Source organism: Histoplasma capsulatum, genomic scaffold, assembly GCF_000149585.1.
Source record: "Histoplasma capsulatum NAm1 scaffold_9 genomic scaffold, whole genome shotgun sequence".
In the NCBI taxonomy this organism is placed as follows: Eukaryota; Fungi; Ascomycota; class Eurotiomycetes; order Onygenales; family Ajellomycetaceae; genus Histoplasma; species Histoplasma mississippiense.
The window spans coordinates 271,894-294,124 of NW_001813974.1; the positions used below are offsets into that span (position 1 = coordinate 271,894).

Below are 22,231 nucleotides of genomic sequence, written 5' to 3' on the forward strand. Positions count from 1 at the left end.
TCTCGTCTCGCTATTGTCCCAACACAATCTCAGCAATCAATGCGTCCTGTTCCTTTTGAACGCTTCCTGACAAAGGTTTAACTAGTGGTTAACTAACTAGTTAACAATCACCCATCACAAGCTACTGCAAGTGTCATCATATCACCCCTCCTACTCCGTACAGCTTCAGTCATAGATACATCCATACCCCGCACCGCATTAAGCTCCCCAACTGTCGTCCGTGCCTATCAGACCACGATCTAACTGGTAACTAGCAGCTCAAACTCTCCGATTCTGGCCAACGAGCTATCTGCATCTGCACCCAACAAGGTAGTCTCCGACTGAAGCCAGTTTTGCTGGCCGGATACAAGCAATACCTCATGTAATCATGTATAGAAGTACACAACGCCCCGGCATCCCCATGCTGCCGTTGAAACCCAATCAATGCTGATGGTCATCATGGCAAAAACAACAGCGGGGAATAGCCCAACGCCGGCTTCCGGCTTCCTCCCTCGCTCGTCCATCTCAGATCGCAGATATATGTCCGAGACAGCTAAATAGCGGAGAAGAAGAAAGACGTACTGTACCATGTGAAAACTGGTCAGCTGGTGGGTGTGGTGACGCCGCTGGTTTGAAGCACTAACTCAGTAGATGTATAATTTATATATGGTCATCCATACCCCCGTCCCTCGGAATACTCACTCAGTGTTGCTGTTATTGCTCTGAGCCGTCGTTTCAGACAATCTACCTTGTCAGACGAAACGGCGGGGTTGTGCGACAGCGGTGTCCGTGTTGTCCTCAATCTGTTTGACTCAACCTTAAACATCTATATAGATAGCGTCATCGACACTGGAGAGGTTTTCTGTCAGGCCTACTAGGATGTCTGTAGGTGGTTATGTTTCGAACTGCGGGGGAATGAAATGCTCCAAATAGCCGGCGATGCCGAAGTCTTAAAGACAGCTCTGATCTACAAGTGAATGATTCATTCATTGCTGTCCTCTGTTCTAAGTAACTCTGCGCACAGTACGGACTGCTCCAGGAACTAATGCTGACGTCGTAGCTTATTACGCCTTAAGTTCCTGCATATATTACAAACTCAGGATGTTGTTGGATACTAGCACAGTAGGACTGAAGGGATCAAGTCATCTATAAAAATAATATAAACGCAAAATGACGGAGGATGGGTTGGTTGGTTGTAACTCTCTAGAAGGGTCAGATCGCATGGTATTAAGGGGCACCAGGGGTGCCAACTCCTATACCTCCTATATTTATATTGTGTCCATTCAGCGGAGGCCTCCTCTTCCAATGTTTATAAAGCCCTTCATCGTCTGTGTTTCCTGTCCCAAGAATTGACCCTCCGCCCCATTTGTCATATTACTTTTGTGGAATGGAGATAGAAGGTGTATCTTGAACAAAGAATCACCGGAAAGCAAAATGACCAAGATCCTGGGCTCTGAGTTGTGACAACTAGTTATACCATTCCCCATTAGTTAGCCCAAATAAAGCTCGACCGCCTCTGCATCTCTATCTCCTCCAGCTTCCGTTCTTCATCAAGCATTTCCCCCACACCGGCAATCCACGCGAGAATAGACGCCCGTTCCCCGTTCCTCAATCCTCCTGCGAAATTCCTCGTAGCCCACTTCTTCAGAACCTCCAAAACCTGCAGCAACTCTTCCCGTATCTTCCGCTCGCTCTTAGTATAAGACAATTGTACTCAACTCTGCTATTGCCGGGAGGGAAACCACCCGGAAAAATATTCGCTGGGATGAGCACCAGGATGCTAACAAACATCCCGACAGTTGATATCTTTGGCCAAACCTCAGGGTGAAAACTGAACTACTGGGTTCGTCTCCTTCATATCGATTTCCTCAAAAGCAACAAACTAGCGTTGAAGGGAATGGACGCCAGCGCCCAGCATGGCGGCTAGAGGCGGCGGATGCGATATTTTAGCATACCACGTATCAGTTCTCCGTGAGAGATGAGATTATCAAGCTTCCGCCATAATCATAGAGGATTAACCATCCCCCATTATCTTCTCTCGGTAGCTTGGCCCAGTGTTATAGTGGCGCGCTTGGTCGTGGCAGATACAACCCCTTCTCAATACTCAATAGATTGTGATTCGGAGTATGGGTTTAGATATTTCAATGCATTGAAACAGACCAATTAAATAATAACTTCTTATTCCACAGAATATTGAAGCTTATAAAAGTTAAAATTCGATTATCGATGATTTGGTTGGATCCCAAAACCTAATGAAAAGTTTAAAAATGCGAAATTAGCTATTATGCTTTTCTCGCACGTCATTTTCTTTTCGCGCTTGCTGCTGGGCAAGCCCTGCAGTTTATATCTATATCCCCTGCATTCCTTCCGGCTCTGGATGGTTTCTTCATTCTCCATTGCGCACAAATTCTTCCCAATGAGCGGTGCCTTCGTCCCTCGCTGTTCATGTGAACCATCAGGCATCGAACTCTCAATTGCCCGTATAACTACCGCATGTGTGTTGTGAAATGCATTCCTTTCATCCCCAGCAGTTGAGCGCCAGTTTCGTGGATAACATCTTCCACGCTGGCATATGCGGCATTCGTTGAAGTCATGTCCAGTCGTGCGCACATGCAGATCACTAAATGTGCAAATGGCAGCGTGTGCCAGACGCGCTTTTCTATCAATCTGAGTGGATTTCATTTCACCACGCCCAAGCAATCCTTCGCATGCTCTGTGGCGAATAGGAAGAAGCTTGTTCGTCCTGCCACCCAAGGTCTCGTCCTTGCCACTGATGCGGTATGCTCTACGAGGAATATGAGTAGAGCGCATAATCGGCAAGAGAACACCACCTAATCGACGAAGCGGGGGTGAAGCTTGATGCGGTGAAAAGAGGTGTCATGGCAAAACTGAGAAAAGATTGGGGATCCTTGAGGCTCCAGCTGTGCTTCAAGGTTGTATGCACTTTTTTGGGTTGCAATGGACATGTTGCTTCTGTCTATACCATGCTAAGCTGTTACTGGATGAGAAAACTAGCAGGTCACCTCAATGGAAATGCTGTAGATTCAAGAGGGCTTATGATTTATAATGAAAAGGCGAGGTATGGAAGAGAGAATCCTTCTGTAGTTAGGCAAGAACGTTCTGACAATAGCAAGGCCTGAACTCATAAATTCAGTATTGATGAATGACTGCTTTAAAGTCACACAGTTTGTTTTGGCTCTCCCGATCAGCTGAATTGCATCGCAGTAACTGAGCAGAAGCAACGTGCAACTGAGGAGCAGAGACACGATGCAAATATGCTGCTCCGGCTATATGAGCAAGGGGGATACGAGAAACATCTAGGAGTCACCAAAATTGATGACAGAGATTCAGATGAAAGCTTTGCTTTTTGCCGCCGCCTAGCAGGCGATTGAGCGTCGAACATTGCAGAAAATATCGGCTTTTACACTAGCACGGCAAGGGATATACTGCACACCATTGAACTTCGTCGTGAAGTGCGCCTCCGATGTAAGCTTGCCTGGATGAATCTGTAACTATGAAATTCCGAGTGGACTGGGCGCTAATGCTTCTCGGATCAATGATTAACTTACCCGCTTCCTATTACAAGGACAATCTTTTTATCAACATTCTGGCTGCCAGTGGTGTCATTCTAGGGGCAGTCGATTATAGGTTGTACGTTATAATTGGATTCTTCGATCTCCGAAACGTTTTCCCTTTTCCCTGAGAGTTTTGACCCTCTTCGCTTCTTGATGAGGCTTCCTTGTAGGCAATCCCTTTCGTCTCTTTGGAGGCATCCCTGGTATCCTCTTCTCCCCATCTCTCCCCACTACTCCCGACATTCGTCTCTGGGTTTGAATTGATTTCCGCTACTTTAGTTCCAAGTGGCAAATGTGAAGGAAACCCTGTTAGACCAACACCAATCAGTCAGGGTACACCTTGCTCCTGCGATCGGTTCAAGCAAGAGGCGGAGAATCCCCAAATTCCTGATGTCAACTGGAGACTCAATTGCAAAGCCATTCCCTATTAATTCGCCTTCATGCCGCCACTTGGTAACCTTTCTTGTCTCCCGCTCCGCTCTTACGGGAACCGATGCATACATTCAAACCTATTTGTGCTGAATCTTCCGGGCTGCAAACCGGCTTTGCCGAAAGCCACCCTCTATCGCAAGACAGGCACAATGTCGACTGCCCACGTAGACTCTCGTGAGTATATCGGCGAGTCTGGTCGCAATTATAAAATTGAACGAGTTCTTCAAGAAGAAACCTTGCCCCCTCGCTGGGTTGGCCTTGCCAGGTAGATTGAAGCTATTTCCTCTTGTATAATTATGATAATAACTTTGCTTACTCACTGCTTCCTCAGTGCGGGTGGCCGTAAGTACGTATTGAAATACATTCACCCGGTTAATTTTGAAGACCCCGAGGATGTAAATAATAGGCTTCGTGGCAGCGCTTACCACGTCCGTCTCTGTCAAGATACAATTCCCAAGAAGTCAATGTTTGTTTTTGAGTATCTGGCAGACCACGTCCTGCATCTTGTCCAGAAGGACTTGCCTCTTGAAACCACAAAAAGGATACTCAAAGACGCTCTTCGTGGAATTGCAGAACTCCATGATCAGGATATTGTCAATACCGGTAGGTAACCAACCATACACCCCCTCCCTTCTTATGATGGTGATCACTTACTCCTAGTAGATATTAAGGCCGACAATTTTTTTTGTTGACTGGCAGGCCCAGAAGGATGGTATCCTCATTGAAAGAGTGCAACTTGGCGATTTGGAAGATTCCGCAGACATCCCTCCTGGATCAGCGATAATTGGAAAACAGGCCGGCAACCCAGTGTGGAGAAGCCCCGAAGCCCATGCCAAAGGGCCTGTGAATAAGCCTTCTGATATATTCTCCTTTGCGCTTGTAGTGAGTCTCGACAGCTATTAGTTTTTGCGGCCAATGGGGCTTTTCCACTGACGATTTTAGTGCATTTACGCGGTGCATAAACGCGTTATTCTCGCTGTGGGGGAAGAGGAGTTGGACGAAGGCGTAGACCCGTTATCTATTGTGATTGAGCGCCAAATCTCATACTTTGCGGATGCAGACGGGATAGCTGGGTTTTTGAACTATCTGGGTGATGAGAACCCCTGGGTCCAGGTTTTTAAGATCATTCGGGATGGTTTCGATAAAGAAAACCCGCGCAAACCATTTTCACTTTGGAAGGGAGCTGATGAAGATTTTTAAAAGTCTCATTTGCTCCATTACAAATTTCGATCCAGCAAAGAGGATCACAGCTCGCGAGGCGTTGGCGCATAAGTGGTTTGAAGGGGTTTAAATATGGAGACTTGACACGGGATACTAGGTATGGGAGGGGGAGAAGCGATAGGGGCCTGGTGGAGCAGAGAACCAGATGCTCATGACATCAATATCTCCAAATATTTCCCCCATCAGTGATGCTTCCATACATGAAGCTCATCATTTATGCCCAGGCAATCAGTTCCACGAAACGCAGCAGGCCCTGTAGGACGAAGCGCCGCAAAAATAATATCATTGAAAGGTACCGCCAACTCTATGAGAAAATATATAGTTATTGAAGAATACCAAACCATCCTGCGGCATAGGCAGGTAGGTAACATTTGATCGTGTTCAGGTGAGACTTGATATATCATATGAATTCTACCGCGATGTCACACTGGGAGGCAGCCAGCGGGGTTTCGTCGAAAGATACCACTGATGTAAGGATAAACTGATGAACCATGAGGGTGATAGCCTCGCATGCCTGCACTTTGTTCTTTCGCGATCTTATCACACTGCTCTCTTAGATCATAGACCAAATCGACGGGAAACCGGAGCCCGTGATATTGTGGCAGGCTTTCCTAAACACAAAATGCCTCCCAGAAAACCAGCTGCTAAATTCTTCCATTGAATGCTGACAAAGTTTTACCGGTATTATGAGGTGTGATAGTTGGCTGATTTCAACATTGCGGAAGAAAACAAGATGCTTTAATGCTTGCATGATCTATCCAGGCTTGGCCCGATGCTGCCAAGTCGGCCTCGGCCTTCCTTCGGCCTTCGGCCATCGCTAGATTATTTATCATTATTCCTCCACCATTGCAGAATGCTTCACAATCAATGCCAGGATGGGGCATGCATCCCGGGACAATCCGCTGACCTATATTGGCCCTTGTGCAAGACACTTCCGTCCGACGCTTGAAGTGCAGTCAGTGGCTCAGTATGGTTCGTATTCTTCAGCAGCCTCTATTGTTATTGGATTACAATATTCCATGCAACCACCAAACAAGCAGGATTTCGGCCGCAAAGTTAATCAAGCCTGGCCCTACGACGGGGCGATGATGTAACTGTTAGACAGCCAAAGGGTGTAAATGTGCCTCAACCTGGGATTTAGGCTGAGAGCTTGCTGCGAATGCCACAACTAAGAATATGAAATACGCATATATATATAGCCGCCAAATTCCCCCTCGGATCAAGTTCTCTAATCAATCCTAAAACCGCAATTGAATAGAATCAGTCCGAAGCAGTACCAGCAAGCCCCATTCTTTCAAAATCATCAGACCAGAAGGCTAACAGCGGCACCCCTTCTCCAATTTCAATCCAACAAATATCCCTCTGTAGCTTGTCCACGCAATGTCGAAGCTCATCACCGTGTTTGGGGCCACAGGCAATCAGGGTGGCTCCGTTATCAAAGCCGTCCTCGCCCATCCCACTCTATCCAAGGAGTTCAAAATTCGGGGCATCACCCGCGATCCGTCCAAGCCATCCGCCCAGGAGTTGGCTAACCAGGGGGTTGAGATCATGAGTGTATGTTTTTAAGGAAGCTCTACAGATATCAATTTTCACCTCCCACATTTCTCTATCATATCTATTATTCTGCTCTGAAGTCAGTCTCCTATTTTAGGAAAATCTGATCTGACACAAAAAACCCTAACTCCAGGCAGACATGAGCTCCCTCTCCTCCCTCGCCCCTGCGCTCGCCGACGCTCACACTGTCTTCCTCGTCACCAACTTCTGGGAATCCGCCAAGCCAGAGGTTGAATATTCCCAGGGCAAAAATGTTGCTGATGCCGCCAAATCTGCTGGGGTTTCTCATTTCATCTTCTCGTCACTTGTCAATGTCACCGATGTTACTCAGGGCCGCTTGCCGAATTTGGGCCACTTTGACAGCAAGGCGAATGTTGAGAAGTATGTTAGGAGCATTGGGTTGCCGGCCACCTTTGTGTTGCCGGGGTACTTTATGAGTAATTTTGAGAAGATGTTACAGAAGGGGGAGGATGGGGTGTTTACGTTGAGTTTGCCAGTTAGTGAGAACGCGCAGTTTCCACTGTTCGATGCTGCTGGTGATACTGGTGAGTTACGTTTATTATTTATTATTTTTATCATCATAAAAAGAGGAAAGGAAAACAGTAAAACGAAAAGAGAGAAAAAAACCGACCATATATAAGACCACATCGGAACTAACACCAAACCTAGGCAAATATGTAACGGCTGCAATGAAGAAATTCCCTGAAACCCTCGGCAAAGACATCTACGAAGCAACAGACTACTACACCCCAGGCCGCATTGTCTCAGAATTCACAGAAGTGACGGGATATCCCGCCAAGGAGGTCCAGATTACCCCTGAGCAATATAAGTCTTTCATGCCACCTTTCGCCGCGCAGGAGTTTTTGGAAAACCACCAGCTGCTGGAGGGTCCGGGGTACTATGGCGGGGCCAGCTTGGGTGAGAGTCTTGCGATTTTGGAGCAGAAGCCGACGAGCTGGAAGGAATATGTGGAGAGGGAGAAGAGTCGAGCGTGGAAGGCATGCTAATTGTTGATGATTTTGGTCGGGTGAGGGTGTTCAGTATGTAACTTTGTTCGCAGTAAATTGGAACAGGAAGCATAAGTTACCAACCTAGCTTCATTCATGCTAGCGCCAGCCTTATCTAGCTCAACCTCTTGAACTTTCAAACCGCATCAATTTCAACCTACTTCAACAAGGCCGTGACGAAGTAGACTACACGTCAGATCCGCGGACTTCGAGAGCTAGCTCTCTTGACTGAGCCTCGTTTAGTCCTGGTTCTGATTCATCAAGGGCCTGTCTTCGCAAAATGAAATCGGCTTCGGGGAGGGTCTGGAGATCTTCGGCCGACGATTGTCGGGCGAGCCCCAGTACGCCGAACGGGCAATGATGTCCATTCAATTCTTATACATATGTATGAACTGTACATATATACATATCTCCATGGATTTGCATACTGATTTGACCGGCTATTTGTTCCGAATAGCCGGTAGACGATGTTGATCTCCATATTTCAATTCTATCAAAGTGTTAGTGAGCTTCCATGGGAGGATATGTTACTATATATTACTGCTATCCTGCGCATTGCAACTCTTGGAACTCCTGAAAAAAAAAAAAAAAAAAAAAAAAAAAATGAGTGTCATTATTATTGCTGCGAGCATATACGCGCACTTGGTATATAGGAGTATCCCATTGTCGACAACCAGTCTATCAATACACTCACATGGCCTTCGCAAAGTCCTCCCTTTCCGCCTCGAGCATGAGCGAAAGCGCCAACGCAGATACCACAAAGTCCCAGACTCTCGAGAATCATAGGCCCCCCCAAGAAATTGAAGATCACCGCACTCAACCCGCAAATGACGAAAAAGATACGTTGACCAGTACAGACACACCCACAGATGACGATGCTCGCAAAATCACCGGGTTTCGCTGGTCTCTGATCTGTGCTGCTCTTTATCTGTCGGCCTTGATGTATGGACTCGACACGACCATCGCTGCAGACGTGCAGGGGGCAGTCATTCGCAGTTTCCACGAGGTCGAACAGCTTGCTTGGATCGGCGCCGGATTCCCTCTTGGATCGGTCGCTGTCATCCTTCCCTACGGCTTCCTATTCACCTCCTTCAACATGAAATGGCTCTATATTGTAGGGATTGTGTTGTTTCAGGCAGGTTCCGCTCTCTGCGGCGGTGCACCGAGCATGCAAGTTTTAATCATTGGGCGTGTGATTGCTGGAGCTGGAGGGACAGGTATTTATCTGGGAGGCCTAAACTACTTCTCTGCCATGACAACTCGACATGAGCGTGCAGTGTATATTTCTGGGATTGGTTTTGTTTGGGGGTTTGGGGCGATTCTAGGACCGGTAGTTGGAGGTGGGTTCTCGGACTCCGCTGCGACTTGGAGATGGGGATTCTATATCAACCTCATCATTGGTGCAGTCACAGGCCCTGTCTACCTGTTTTACCTTCCACCCGTTCACCCGGCTTCTGGGAAACCGCTCGGAGAGCGATTGAAAAGTTTGGACTATGTTGGGTTTATTCTGAGCGCAGGAATGTGGGCGACTTTCGCTATTGGGTTTATCTTCGCCGGTGGTCTCTGGCCGTGGAGCGATGGTCGTGCTATCGCAATGGTTGTGGTTTGGGGTGTCCTCCTTGGTCTTTATGCGCTGCAACAGGGTTTTTGCATTTTCACAACACCTGAGACGCGATCATTCCCCTGCCATCTGTTCAGGTCGCGAACTCAAGTGTTGTTCTATGTCATTACCACCTGCGCCAATACCTGCATGTTCTTCACCATGTTCTACATCCCCATCTACTTCCAGTTCACACGGAATGATACTTCTCTCATGGCTGCGGTTCGACTGCTTCCCTATCTTGTGTTCACCATTATTGTCAACCTGACGACAGGGTGGGCCCTCCCTCGGGTCAAATACTATATGCCAATGTGTCTAGTGTCAGGCATCTTGATGACTATATCCAGTGCGATGTTCGTGGCTTACCTTTCACCGTCAACACCCACCCCACAGATCTATGGCTTCAGTATTCTGATGGGAGTTGGAACTGGAATCACCATTCAGCTGGGATACTCTGTCAGTAGCTTAAAAGTAGCACCAACTGACTCACTCAGTGCCATCAACCTGCAGAATGTTGCGCAGATCGGCGCCACAGTCCTGAGCATTGTTCTTGCCAACCAGGTTTTTCAGTCAACTGCTGTCCGCAATCTAAATCGTGTTTTGGCCGATCAGGGGTTCAGTCAGGAAGATATTCATGGCATTGTTGCGGGCGCTCAGAGCACATTATTTGGCAGACTGAATAGTGAGCTACGGACGGGGGCAATTGGTGCCATCACCTCTGCGATGGCACGAGCCTTCATTATTCCGCTTGTCGCCGGAGCGCTAGGTACCATTGCCTCTTTAATCTTGAAGCGGGAAAGACTATTTAGATAGATGCGGTTGGAAGGGTTAGGAGGGTGGATGTAAAGCATAAAATAGTTTTTTATGTGTGGACTCGGGCCACAATCGGGCGGAAGGACGTTCTGAGAAACTGGCGGTTCCTAGATTGTGCAGCAGTTTTGATTTGTCCCATACTATGGAATGAACTAGATCGGAGCTAAAGACAATAGAAAAAAAAGAAACCTATAGAGTGTGGATCAAGTAACTGTAAATAATGCTAATATGTTGCAATAATTAGTTATGATAAAATGCTATGTAAAATCGCCATCTACGTTGGGATCTAAGATAGAGCTGAAGCGGAGATAGGCAATAAGAAACAACCAGCATGACAAACCTAGCTTCATCACCTCGATGTCAGCCAGCTAGCAAATCCTAGCGTTTTTCTCCCAAGCCTGATCCGTCTGATCATTGGCGTCGGTTTTGGTTTCTAGCAGGTCATCAAACATTCTCGTTTCCCTACCATCAATCTACTCCATCCACCCGTCTCACCATGCAACAGGAACGAAAGCGTCGCATTCAAGCCTGTTACCCCTGTTACACGCGAAAGCAAAAAGTATGTTTCAAAGACGACACCCTATGGTCGCAGACGAGCGGGCGCTGATCGATTCCTTCTAGTGTAACCGCCAGTATCCATGCAACCACTGTAGCCGCCGCCGGCGGGCAGAAGGGTGCATCTATAGTGGTGGGACAGCACCTGGACGGGAGGCTCGAGTCCAGAAACTGCCCCAGGGTGCAAGCCACTCGAAGACTGTGCCAACACGATATGAGCATGAGCATGGATCTAACGGCAGCTCGTCCAGTCGGCATTCTGCCCTAGCCAAGTCGTTTGGTTACTTCGAAGACAGCAATTCCAACACGATGGCTTTGCTGCGGAATGTAATTGAGTTCTATTTTCAAATCTTTTATTGAGTATTATTATTATCCAGGTTAGGGTTGATGTTTGAAAGCTCATTCGATGTCTTATTTAGTTAGAATTGCCTGATGAGGATGAAACGGAACTAATCGATCCCTCTTCGCGGTCTATATGGGGTACCATCCAACATGAGGTTGGGCGTATGCCCGATCGCCAGATTGTAGATTTCCTCGTGCAGTACTTTGTCAGTGAGTTGAATTGGTAAGGTTGATGAGGGCGAGCTTCTTGGAAAGACTGCTCAGATCTATTTTATTCTAATTTTAATCCCTCCCTCTTTCTTGGTCTGTCTAGGATGAAGCTAGTTATCCATGCTCCCAGCTTCTTAACCGATTATCAGCAATGGTGGGCAAAACGGGATAATCCAATGACAGTGTCTGATGTCGAGTTTGCAACTCTCATTGTTCGCATTTGTTGCTACGCGACACAGTTCCTGCCGTCGCCGTCGCACACACATTGTCGACCAGATCTACGGCCGATCACTGGAAGATATTCGCGACACTTGCTGTGATATCGGAGAAAATCTTGCCAAAGCCTGTAACATGCTTGACGGGAAAGGTTCCCTGTTCCGTGTGCAGCATCTTCTATTCGCTGCTCTAAAACTATCGTGTGAAGGGGGGACAGCTTCATTCTGGGAAGGGGTGGCTTCTGCTAGTCGAGCCGCTCAAAAAGCTGGTATTCACAGAGAGGCCACTGATTGCAGAAGGTCACCCCCCTTATTACAAGAAAATGGTGCCCAAGAGCTAGAAAAAGAGGTTCGACGGAGGACCTTCTGCAGCCTTTATGCTTTGGACAGGTATGCCTCAAGATCTTCATGACTGAGCGGACCGGCTGACAGATTTTTAATAATAGCCATTTAGCCAGACAGCTGGATAGGATTCCGTTCTTGCCGGACAATTCAGTCGTGGAGATATTACCCCGGTTGCGCTTAATCGCTGATATTGGCGATTCGCCATCAAACATAGATGGTAGTGCTCCCAATATATTCACCGAGCGGCTCATGGAAGTTCAACTGGCCCTATTCTGTCGAAGTCTAAATTTAAAGCAGAACTCCAAGTACGATCCAACAGAGAGTGAGCACAGATACGAGAGACTTTGCGCCGAATATCTCCCTAGCATCCACGCAGCTTTCGCTATAGACAAACCAGATATGACATGGGACGAGGCTCTCCCAAAGCTACCCATGCAAAGGCAGCTTTTCTACATCTCTATTTTCGACTCGGTCTGTTGGAATTTCCGACCCCTTCTATTACTCAAACCTAACGATGTCGCAAGTCTACCGCCTTACAAGCGCGTACTCCTGCAATCGCAAAAGCTAAGACTTGGCCTCGCTGCACTGAAAGAGCTTGAGGCCGTGACCGCCCTCCATTTAATGTTTGGCGGCTCATACACGCGCTTTGGCGCTATCATCTTCAACACTTTCGAGGCTGCCGTACTTTTACTCTGTCTTTGCACGCATGCAGATTTCCCATTTGACCAAGGAGACGAGAACACCGACATTCTGGGAATGAAGGTTAAATTGTCCCGTAAACGGGCGATGCAAGTGGCCGAGCTGGCCATTAATCGCCTTCAAATGCTGGCCGAGTTCAGTGACATGGCTGCGTCAGGGGCCCGGGTAGCTACTCAGTTATTCGCCAGAGCATTTTGGGTGAAGCAGCCAGCGAATCCGAATCCAGATTCCCGCGCGGTATCCGATACCCCTTCTTTATGGGCACCGCTAGATTCGGGGACTATGGAGAGTATCGATGATGATATCCAAGAGCAATGGCAGTCTTTAGGACAGAAAGATTTTGTTTTGACACCCGAAATGTTTTTGTCAATGGTGCAACAGAATACTTCATCCCCAAACGGCCAGGAAGCCCCGATAGACATCCCTTTGCTCTGGGGAAATTTCGGACTTTAGTGGTGCCTGATTATTGCATAGAGGAATGGAGTTGATGAGGAGTTTCTTGATGCTGGATAATGTATAGTATATACCTGTTGCATAACGAGAACCCAAAGGAAAGGATGTTCTGGCAATTAGCATAACTAATAGCTACATAAAGGTTAAATACCCAATTCCTGCGCGCTGGGTTCCAATAGCAAAGGGTGTGGGTGTGGGTGGCATTAAAGAAATACACCTATTTGGGAAACTGTCAACACACATCCCGTGTTTAAATTCTTCTGCTGTATACGAGAAAATGAATGTTGCGATGAGGGGAGAGGAGATAATGCCCGATGGTTTTAAGGGAGGACGATCGGGACGTCCCGATATCCTAGAAGAACAGGCAGGGCACCAAAGGAAGACGACTCAGGACCTAAAACTCATTTGTTTTCCAACAGCTATGAAAATAATCCCCTTGGATCCTTGGTCAACACTATGAATGAAAGAGAGCAGAAGGAAATTAATGATAAAGATAATAAAGCCGTTGGCATGGCGGGAAACCAGACGACGACTGTTATAACCCACAGCTAATAAATAATACATAAATCCTTTTTGCAGCCACCTCTGTATCATACAAGTGCTGTCTCAACTACAGACTCTTTCTAAAAAAATGATAGTAGTACAAAGATATAACTGTTTATTGCATTCTCACAAAGTTCAACCTGGCCCACCTTGAATCTTCCATGGACACCTTCACATCTCGCTGAAATGACTCGACTTCCCCCCACACCCTTTTCTCCCGTGTTTCTGTGAAGATATTCTGACATCCGCATGTTCACAAGCACTTTTTGTTCTCCTTTTTGGCACGTTCTTTCTGTGCCTGACGACAGTTCCTCTTGTGATATGGCCAGTGTAATGATTGGCATCCCTTTGAGCAATACCTTCATTTCACAGCATTCACCTCAGCCAAAATTTTCTTCTCTAGAGTGATAAACAGACAAGAAATTTGGCAACGGCGAACTCAGCTTACCAAATTCTCTTACAGCCAGTACACCGCTTGGTATTCTTGACAATCCCACACCACTCGCAGGAGTATGCAGGGTGCAGGACGGTTCCAGGAAGTGCATTTGTGAAGAAGCCCTTGGCTACCTCCTCTGCTTTGCGATCACACATTCCAGCAGCAACACAAATCGGGATGACAGAGTCCCACACCGATGGCTGAAGGGCAATAAATGGTTGAAATGAGGCCAATGATCCGCGGCCAGAGCTAAGAAATGGTACCATGGCATGGTATAGTTCTTTTGCAGGTTTTCCACAAATTTGGCATCTCCACTCGCGCGCAGAGAAAATCTCCTGGTTGTAGAGAGATATCACATTTTGGACGAACTGGCTTTCTGCATCATGATCGACAGCCACTCCGGCTGGAAGATTACAGAGGGCACTTGGGCAATCCACTGTACACCGGAAAGTGTAGGAGTCATTCATATAAAAGGGTGAACCGGGAATGCCACATATCCCTAGATAGATGACCTGGGTTCTCGAGCACTGAGGCGCGTCCCTGGAGACGGATGTGGGTCCACCATCCATCGTGATGGTGTTGGAGGAGGCTGGTTTCTTCGTGGCCTGTACACAAAGAGGGAGATCTTAACCACTGAATATAATTTAAAGAAGGCCCGCAAGCAATGGCACTGGCACTGGCAACGGCAAAGGCAATGGGAGTCGGAATCCCCAGAGCGACTCTCTCTTTTTTTGTGTCGTTGGAAGCGGATGCCGTCCATTTTGGGTAACTTCAACGACACCCATTCAGCCTCCTCTGGTACAATGTATATCGGGATCTTTGGAATCAACGAGATATTCGCTCACGGGCATCCCACATGAGCACCATCAACTCATTTTAGCTGTTGGGCAACCGGTGCCCCGCCACAAAACTCATGTGTTCAAGTGCACTGGTTGGGTGTAATCCCGAGAGATTTGATTCCTGGTCAACCGCTGCCAATCATACTCTTCATATGCGACTATCTCCGAACAGCATCCAGGGATGCTAGGATGGCCAGAGAAGGAGTCGAGCTGACAAACCATTGTTCAGCTCTAACTAACTAGTTAGTTAGTTATGAATGCGCTTGTATGCTCTAAGCATTTTAAGGGGTATAGTCCCTAAACCATGGCAAGTTGTCGCCCCCATACGCCGCCAAGGAAGCTCAATCAGGGAAGCAATTGAAACCGTGTCAGAAATGATATATCATATCAAGGATTCTGCTGATTGCACTAGCAAGGATCTTGTATATCTCGCTACCTAAAACCGGATCACTGCTCCGGTGTATCAGCGCTGCCCCCTATCATATGTTCAAGCATTCCCTTTCTTATAAATACTGCCTGATTATCATGTAATTATTGGAGTTAGAATAAAAAATTCAATTTATCTATCGATATTCAGTATTTGGGTCAATATTCGGACTTTATCCAGTTCCGACAAACCGGGTCACAATACAAGTAAACAAATAAATGAATAAAAACTGAACCCCGCTTAAATTTATCCTACTATTAAAAATAATCCAGCCATCCGCCATGGCAGATATGGAGGTTCCTCAACATGTTGCAATAGTTGGCGGTGGTCTCTCGGTATGGCAATGTCACCCATCCTTCCCAACCAGGGGCACAATATAACCAACTCTTTGCAACAGGGCCTAAGCCTTGCGCTCGCGTTACACAAAGTTCACATACCGTGCACCGTGTATGAAGGGCGGGACGAATCCTACGAAGCCGGGGGTGGGATAACCCTTTCACCGAACGCGCTGCGAATCCTCGATAAATTAGATGTGTTCGCGCGTGTCCGCGACAAGGGTTTCCATTTTGACACCCTAGCTTTCAGCGATGGTGATGGAGTGATCAAAGATCTCTACTATTTTGGTTCCGAGAAGCTGTACGGCTACAGAGGTTTCCGTATTATGCGTCAGCTACTCATTAATGAAATGAGGCTGATGCTTCGGGAAAACGGGACACAAATGCATTTCAACAAGCAATTCTCGAAAGTCATCCTTGATTCGCAAGATGAGGTCGTGATTGAGTTTGCCGACGGATCGATCAAATCTTCATCTATAGTGATTGGTGCTGATGGTATCCATTCAATTGTCCGCAACCATATTGTTCCAGAAGTCAAACCGGTTTATTCTGGTATGATGGCTATTAGCAGTGTCTGTCCCCGGTCTAGCCTTCGCATTCCTGAGAACTTCTATCTCCCTGCGCACATTTTGTCCAAAGCTGGCGCGTTTTTGATGGTCCCCCAAGAGATTGATGGCTCTCAGCTCCTAATTGGTTCACAGCGACGTTTTCCCGAGAAGGATAAGGATGGTTGGGATGCTCTGGCAGCCGACAAGCAAGGGTTATTGGACTTGCTGCGAGAGAATCAGGGCGACTGGCCCGACATTGTCCAATCTGCACTCGAAAATGCACCTGTTGAGAACATGGGTATCTGGCCATTCTACGGGATCCCGAAGTTCAGCAAGTGGGCCAGCTCCACTGATCGGGTTATTGTATTGGGTGATGCTGCACATGCAATCCCGCCCACAGCCGGTCAGGGTGTCAATCAAGCGTTCGAAGATGTGAACATGCTAGCTTTATTGCTCTCAAATCTATCCCAAAAGACCCCCCTTGGGGAGGCTTTGAAATTTTGGCAGCAATACCGCCAGCGCCGGATCGATAAAATCCTGGATCTTACCCAGAAGATGAATGCCAAGCGTCTGCCTCCTGCAGAACAAGCCAAGCTTCCACCGGGTTCAGTCTGGGCTGACGATTCAGCAACCACGGGAGAAGGCGGCCAATTAAGGTGGCTGTATGAACCAGACCTCGATGAGGACGTTGCAGAGTGGCTTGCTAATCGTGTTTCATGAAAAGAGGGCCTGTTTCTTGTTGTATTTTGCTTTGCATACGTTTTTGTATTTGTGGCGACTATTAACTATATTTCAACGTTCCAGGAGAGCCCGAAATCATGAAATCGGAGGGAGCCAGAGAGATATTAGAGAGCGCGATACACATCAAAATGAACACTGCCCACATGAACAGTTGGATTCGAGCAGGCCAGCAGTTACAATTGGTCAACCAGTCCACCAATCAATCAGAACTACTATGCTACTTGACAGCTCGCTTCAGCATCCTGCGTAGTACATCGCCCGTCATCTGTCAATCAGCGGCGGGGATCAATTCCTTCCTTCAAGAGCTAATGTACTGTCCAATTTCCCGATTTCAGCGCGGGATGATGTAGGAGCTAGCGATGCAGGCAAATGAGTTCCACATGAAATCCGAGCAAATGAGAAGAGCCTTGGGCCATGCCCAATGAGCCTGCGTCTGGAACCATGGTCCAGGATTTTCCCATGGCACCCAGCATGGCGATGTAGAAATAGCCACTATTGTTTCTGGGCACATCCGATCATACTCAGCTAACATACATTCGCTAACATATCTTCCTTGAATACGTCTGTGTGATAAAAGATGGAGAGAGTGAAGCACTGCATATAATTTATACTTCGAATATCAGTACTCTGGATCCGGATATATTAATTATTGAGCGCGTTACATCGTGAAATCGTGCATTCGTAGTATCATAAGGTCAAAAAAACCACAGGGCCAGATCATGATCACCAAATTCCGGTTCCGTTCAACATTTCTCATACTGCTCTAACTCATCCTGATGACTGGAGACAGGGGTAATCTTGCCAAAACATTAAACTTATTAGAACACCTGGGAGTTCAAATCATTTTGCAGCAAACGCATTTGCAAAAAGCCAACCCCAATCTGTGCGAGGAATTGCTCGTGAAAGTTCGTGCTAATGCGTTTCGCCATGGTGTAGCCCTTGATTGAACTAGAGCCACCCTCGACCGACATCCTACCAGCCTACCCCGAACATTATTCATAAACAAACAGCGCCATCGGTTGTGCTTGTTGACGCTTCTCGAGACTGGCGGACAATCATCCCCAGACGCAGGGCCCAATCCTCCCGTTTCGTCTCTTGGATAAGTTCATTAGCAAGGTCCAATCTTCTAGCATACTTTATAGACTTCCCCATGGCCGAGATTCTCCTGCCATGCATGTAGAGTTCTGATGTCATTGCGTTCGCGCAGGCTAGCAAAGCTGTCGAGAAGACGAAAAGCGCGAGAATTAGAATCTGTCCCGATTTGCTAACGTTGCTGACAAGAGCGACGTCGGTATAAACAAGCAATGTTGCGAATGCGGTGATCGAGTCTTCGATAAAGGAGCAGTCTCGTAGCCATTGACCTGACGTCACAGCCTTTAAATCATCTACCGCCCCCTGAAGTCTAATCCAGCGGTCTTGGCTGAGCAGGATGAGCAGATCACCCTGAACACCGGGCTCAGAGGCACCTTTCCAGCCAATCGTGCTTCGTCGGCGGATGATGAGTACATTGCAGAAGCGAGCGAAAATTAACGCGACCAGTGCAGAGACGCCCCACCAGTCCCGCGCGACAATTAAAACTGCTAGGACTGCTAGCGACGCGATGGGGGCAAGGAGGTAGGGGATGGTTGAGATACTGGAGAGTGCAAGTATTGGAAACACTGCGTCCAATGTCCGTCCGAGTTTGCCATTTGTTTTCAAAGCTGAAGTGCTAGTAACTCTTAGATATGTGAGATGGCCAGTGACGCCCATCTTCTGCAGGAAGAGCACCGTCGCGGGATTTTCAACGCGGAAGACATATCCAGATGTCAGGGCGGCGACCGCTGGGTGCTCGCCGTTGTTGAGTTCGGGCGCCGACTGTTGTCGATGTATACCGGGACAGAGGACAAGGATGTCGAGAAGAGCTGAAGTACCAGTTAGAGCGGTCCGTTTAGCGAGCACGGAAACTTCTGCGATGGCCACAAGACCTGCAGCGTTTAGTGAAACTCCAGAAACTGGTAAAAAGTTCCAAGAACGGGAATAAATTTCGACCTGATCGCAACTATTAATGAGATGTTTTGTGGGGGGAGCTATTTAAAGAACCCTGTCGACCTAACGCACCTGATGCGGGATGAACATTTTCAAATTCTGGGACATAAAAGACAGCATGTCTGAGATACAATCCATTACAGACATCCACGGCGATCTGTGGCTCTTTATTAAAATTATCACTGTTATGAATTGCGAAGAAGCCGCAGATACGTTCGCTGGCTGTACACTCGTTAGCCGGATGGTTGGTTGGATGGCGGGGGAACTTTGCTGCATGATTGGATTGGTGACGGCTTGGATGTTCGGGCGCCTCGTCAAGCTTGCGAACTTCGCCACGCCCCAGGCAAAATTCGAGGAATAAGATACTGCAATATGGTTGGAGAGAAAACGGAGGCTTGAAAAGCCACCAGCAACGGGAACCCATTCGCCTTTAGCGTCTCCGATACTGTGCAGGAGCTTGCAGAAACAGCCTCGCATGTTGCAGAAGTTCCTCATATTCCAGGGTTGCGGCTCTGTTGACGATGGGTTGAACATAAATCAGCCCATAGGACGCTGTCCGGGCTGTGCTCTCTTATATTCGCAATACTGGCGCATTATTTTCAATGAGACAAACCGTTGTCACGCTTATGATGACCCTGGGTCCATGTGAAGGATTACTCTTCTAGCAGAAACTGAAAGAGAAAATTTGTTTTGAGCACATTTCGCCGCAATTAGCCATGGCATCGTACGACTACCGCAGGCAGCTACCTTTACGACGAGAAGAATTTCGACTGGTACGACTCCATATGGGGGCAGCGAATGCTGAACTTGAATGCGATCTGCTTCGGCGTTCCCTCCCCTCCGACGATGATCCGGAGCCTAATCGCTTTGGTTATGGTGTCCGAGCACCTACCCCAGAGCCCTATGATGCCTTGTCTTACACCTGGGGTCCCAAGGGGCAGAACTGCCAGATCAAAATTCTCCAAGGTAGCGAATCACATCCAATGGAAATACGACCAAATCTGAAAGCAGCATTGTTGCGTTTCCGGCAACCGAACTCGCATAGATACCTGTGGGTCGATGCACTCTGTGTCGACCAGGCGAACCAAGAGGAGAAAAGCATCCAAGTGAGCATGATGTTTCGAATCTTTGATGCTGCCGATAATGTGCGTGTTTGGCTTGGTGAGGAGGCAGATGAAAGTACCAGAGCGATGGAATTTATTCGGAGTCGCTTAAAACCCGACGAATTCGACAAAGCGGTCGAAGACCCGTCGCTGTTGAGGGAATGGGTTGCGCTGTCTGGCTTGATAAGGCGCCCCTGGTTCAGTCGGCGATGGATAATCCAGGAGATAGCCCTGGCGAAGAAAGCTACCGTGTATTGTGGAGGCGCATGTGTGGAGTGGGAGGAATTCGCCAACGCGGTGTCCCTTCTCGTCCACAGCAAGGAGAACGTTCGGCAACTCTTGAGAAGGTCAAGTGAGTACTGTAATCATCCGGATTATCTTGGAGATGTGAGTCAATCGGCAGCTGCCCGATTGATCGATACTTCAGACAATATGTTCCGGAAGTCGGAGAAGGGACAGATACTCGAGCGACTCCTTTCCCTCGAAGAACTCATGTCAACCCTCTCTGCCTTCGAGGCATCAGATCCTCGAGATGTTCTCTATGCAGTATTATGGTTAGCTCGTGATGCACGCCCGGGTTTCAGGCGTGGAGGTGAAGTCATACCTCCAGATGATCAGAGCATATTCTCAGGGCTCTCTGGATTCACGGAGTATCCGACATCACCAACAAATAATTCCGATGTGTTACCTAGCGCTTATCTGCAATTTGGATCCCCGGAAAGGCGGAAAAGAGCCCATTCGGATGGTACGTATAATAATAGCATGGGCTTCAAGCGACTTCACAGTATGGACCAGAACCACCCGGTTCCGCAGATTTTTGTCAGCCCTGACATTGTGAGCGAACCAGCAGTGATAACTACCTCCGTCAATGGACACGCGGGCGAACATACGACGCCACCTCAACTCCCCGCGCCGCCCGAAAAGAGCCTTGGCCCTCCTGCTATCCATCTAGACATTCCATCCACCCAAGGATCCGTTGATTCGAACCAAAGCCCAAGGGGGGAATCGGACCGAAGTTCAAGAGCAGACTCCGTAGAGCCGAAAGAAGGCTTAGCTATTAAAATTGTAAGAACACTCCGTGCGAGGCGACGCAAAAATAGAATCCCAGTGGATTATAACAAAAGTGTCCTGGAAGTTTGTAAGGACGTTCTGAAATTTATATTCACGGAGTCACGCTCACTGGACATGCTGTGCCGACCTTGGGCGCCTTCCGGCCTGAACCTGCCCTCCTGGATGCGGCCAGTCTCAGACAATCCCTTTGCAACGGAAAGGCACGGAGTTTATCGTCGAGTCAACGCTGACCCTTTAGTGGGTAAACCCTGGCCGAGCCCAAATCTATACAGGGCTGCGCATAGTATTCCGGCCGACTGGAAATTCGACCCCGAAGTCAATGAAAGTCTCAACATCCAAGGCTTTGTCCTAGACACGATACGTAAAAAGGCATCAGCGGCACGCGCTGGCGTCATTCCATCCGACTGGAACAAAATTGTCGGTTGGGAGAACACATCCTCGCCGCCCCCGGAGACCTTCTGGAGGACATTGGTTGGGAATCGGGATTTCACAAGCCACAAACCACCACGCCACTGGCGAAAAGCGTGTCACGACGCCTTTAGCCTCAGAACGTCAGGAGGAGATCTCGATATTAAAGAAGCGGTCGCCTATGAGTGTCCGAAGTTTGTCCAGCAGTATCTAGAGCGAGTACAATGTACAGTTTGGTCACGAAGGCTTGCAGTTCTATCCAGCATTCCAGTGCAAGAATCTCTGTGTCTTGTCCCCATGTGCGCCAAGAAGGGGGACAAGGTATGCATTTTATATGGATGCAATGTTCCTGTCTTGCTTCGCGAGAGAAGCGGGGATAAACGGAATCGCTGTGGGTGTTCGGAGAACGGTTGTCAATGTGGTTGTCAGAACTGCACGTCAGGTTACGAGAGCGGTCCTATTAGCTATGAATTAATCGGTGAATGTTATGTACATGGTATGATGGATGGCGAGGCATTGGCCTACAAACAGAAATATAAGATCAAAGGTCAGAATTTTGATGTCCGGTAGGCAAACCGGTAGGCAAACCGTGGAACCGCCTTCGGAAGAGTATTTTGGACATGGTAGATAGGTTGATAAAATTAGTTGGAAATAACTTGGTATCGCAATCTATATTGTCAGTGTCTAGTAGTGTTAATAATTTGGATATCCTGTTTGCGACGGTTGTCCTGCCATCAACGTTGAAACTGTTTCGA

At 47.8% G+C, this 22,231-nt stretch overlaps 7 protein-coding genes across 7 annotated transcripts; 6 read left to right on the plus strand and 1 right to left on the minus strand.

The window, feature by feature from the left end:
* Positions 1-4,135: 4,135 nt before the first annotated feature.
* HCAG_07557 (predicted protein) lies at positions 4,136-4,889 on the plus strand (the record flags this gene model as incomplete). Its single annotated transcript, XM_001537198.1, has 3 exons — positions 4,136-4,251; positions 4,393-4,593; positions 4,658-4,889. 3 exons carry the CDS (start codon positions 4,136-4,138, stop codon positions 4,887-4,889), a joined length of 549 nt encoding a protein of 182 aa, XP_001537248.1.
* A 1,698-nt stretch (positions 4,890-6,587) lies between these two features.
* Positions 6,588-7,768, plus strand: HCAG_07558 (conserved hypothetical protein; the record flags this gene model as incomplete). The annotated part of the gene is made up of 3 exons (XM_001537199.1): positions 6,588-6,761; positions 6,895-7,306; positions 7,431-7,768. 3 exons carry the CDS (start codon positions 6,588-6,590, stop codon positions 7,766-7,768), a joined length of 924 nt encoding a protein of 307 aa, XP_001537249.1.
* Positions 7,769-8,462: 694 nt separating this feature from the next.
* Positions 8,463-10,181, plus strand: HCAG_07559 (predicted protein; the record flags this gene model as incomplete). Its single annotated transcript, XM_001537200.1, has 1 exon — positions 8,463-10,181. The coding sequence occupies one exon, from the start codon at positions 8,463-8,465 to the stop codon at positions 10,179-10,181; it is 1,719 nt and encodes a 572-aa protein (XP_001537250.1).
* Positions 10,182-10,677: 496 nt separating this feature from the next.
* Positions 10,678-13,000, plus strand: HCAG_07560 (predicted protein; the record flags this gene model as incomplete). The annotated part of the gene is made up of 6 exons (XM_001537201.1): positions 10,678-10,740; positions 10,803-11,063; positions 11,156-11,301; positions 11,392-11,484; positions 11,528-11,893; positions 11,950-13,000. The coding sequence occupies 6 exons, from the start codon at positions 10,678-10,680 to the stop codon at positions 12,998-13,000; spliced, it is 1,980 nt and encodes a 659-aa protein (XP_001537251.1).
* Positions 13,001-15,526: 2,526 nt separating this feature from the next.
* Positions 15,527-16,848, plus strand: HCAG_07561 (predicted protein; the record flags this gene model as incomplete). The annotated part of the gene is made up of 2 exons (XM_001537202.1): positions 15,527-15,580; positions 15,643-16,848. The coding sequence occupies 2 exons, from the start codon at positions 15,527-15,529 to the stop codon at positions 16,846-16,848; spliced, it is 1,260 nt and encodes a 419-aa protein (XP_001537252.1).
* Positions 16,849-17,687: 839 nt separating this feature from the next.
* HCAG_07562 (conserved hypothetical protein) lies at positions 17,688-19,014 on the minus strand (the record flags this gene model as incomplete). Its single annotated transcript, XM_001537203.1, has 3 exons — positions 17,688-17,828; positions 17,878-18,897; positions 18,967-19,014. 3 exons carry the CDS (start codon positions 19,012-19,014, stop codon positions 17,688-17,690), a joined length of 1,209 nt encoding a protein of 402 aa, XP_001537253.1.
* A 596-nt stretch (positions 19,015-19,610) lies between these two features.
* Positions 19,611-22,103, plus strand: HCAG_07563 (predicted protein; the record flags this gene model as incomplete). The annotated part of the gene is made up of 2 exons (XM_001537204.1): positions 19,611-21,797; positions 22,059-22,103. 2 exons carry the CDS (start codon positions 19,611-19,613, stop codon positions 22,101-22,103), a joined length of 2,232 nt encoding a protein of 743 aa, XP_001537254.1.
* Positions 22,104-22,231: the final 128 nt, after the last annotated feature.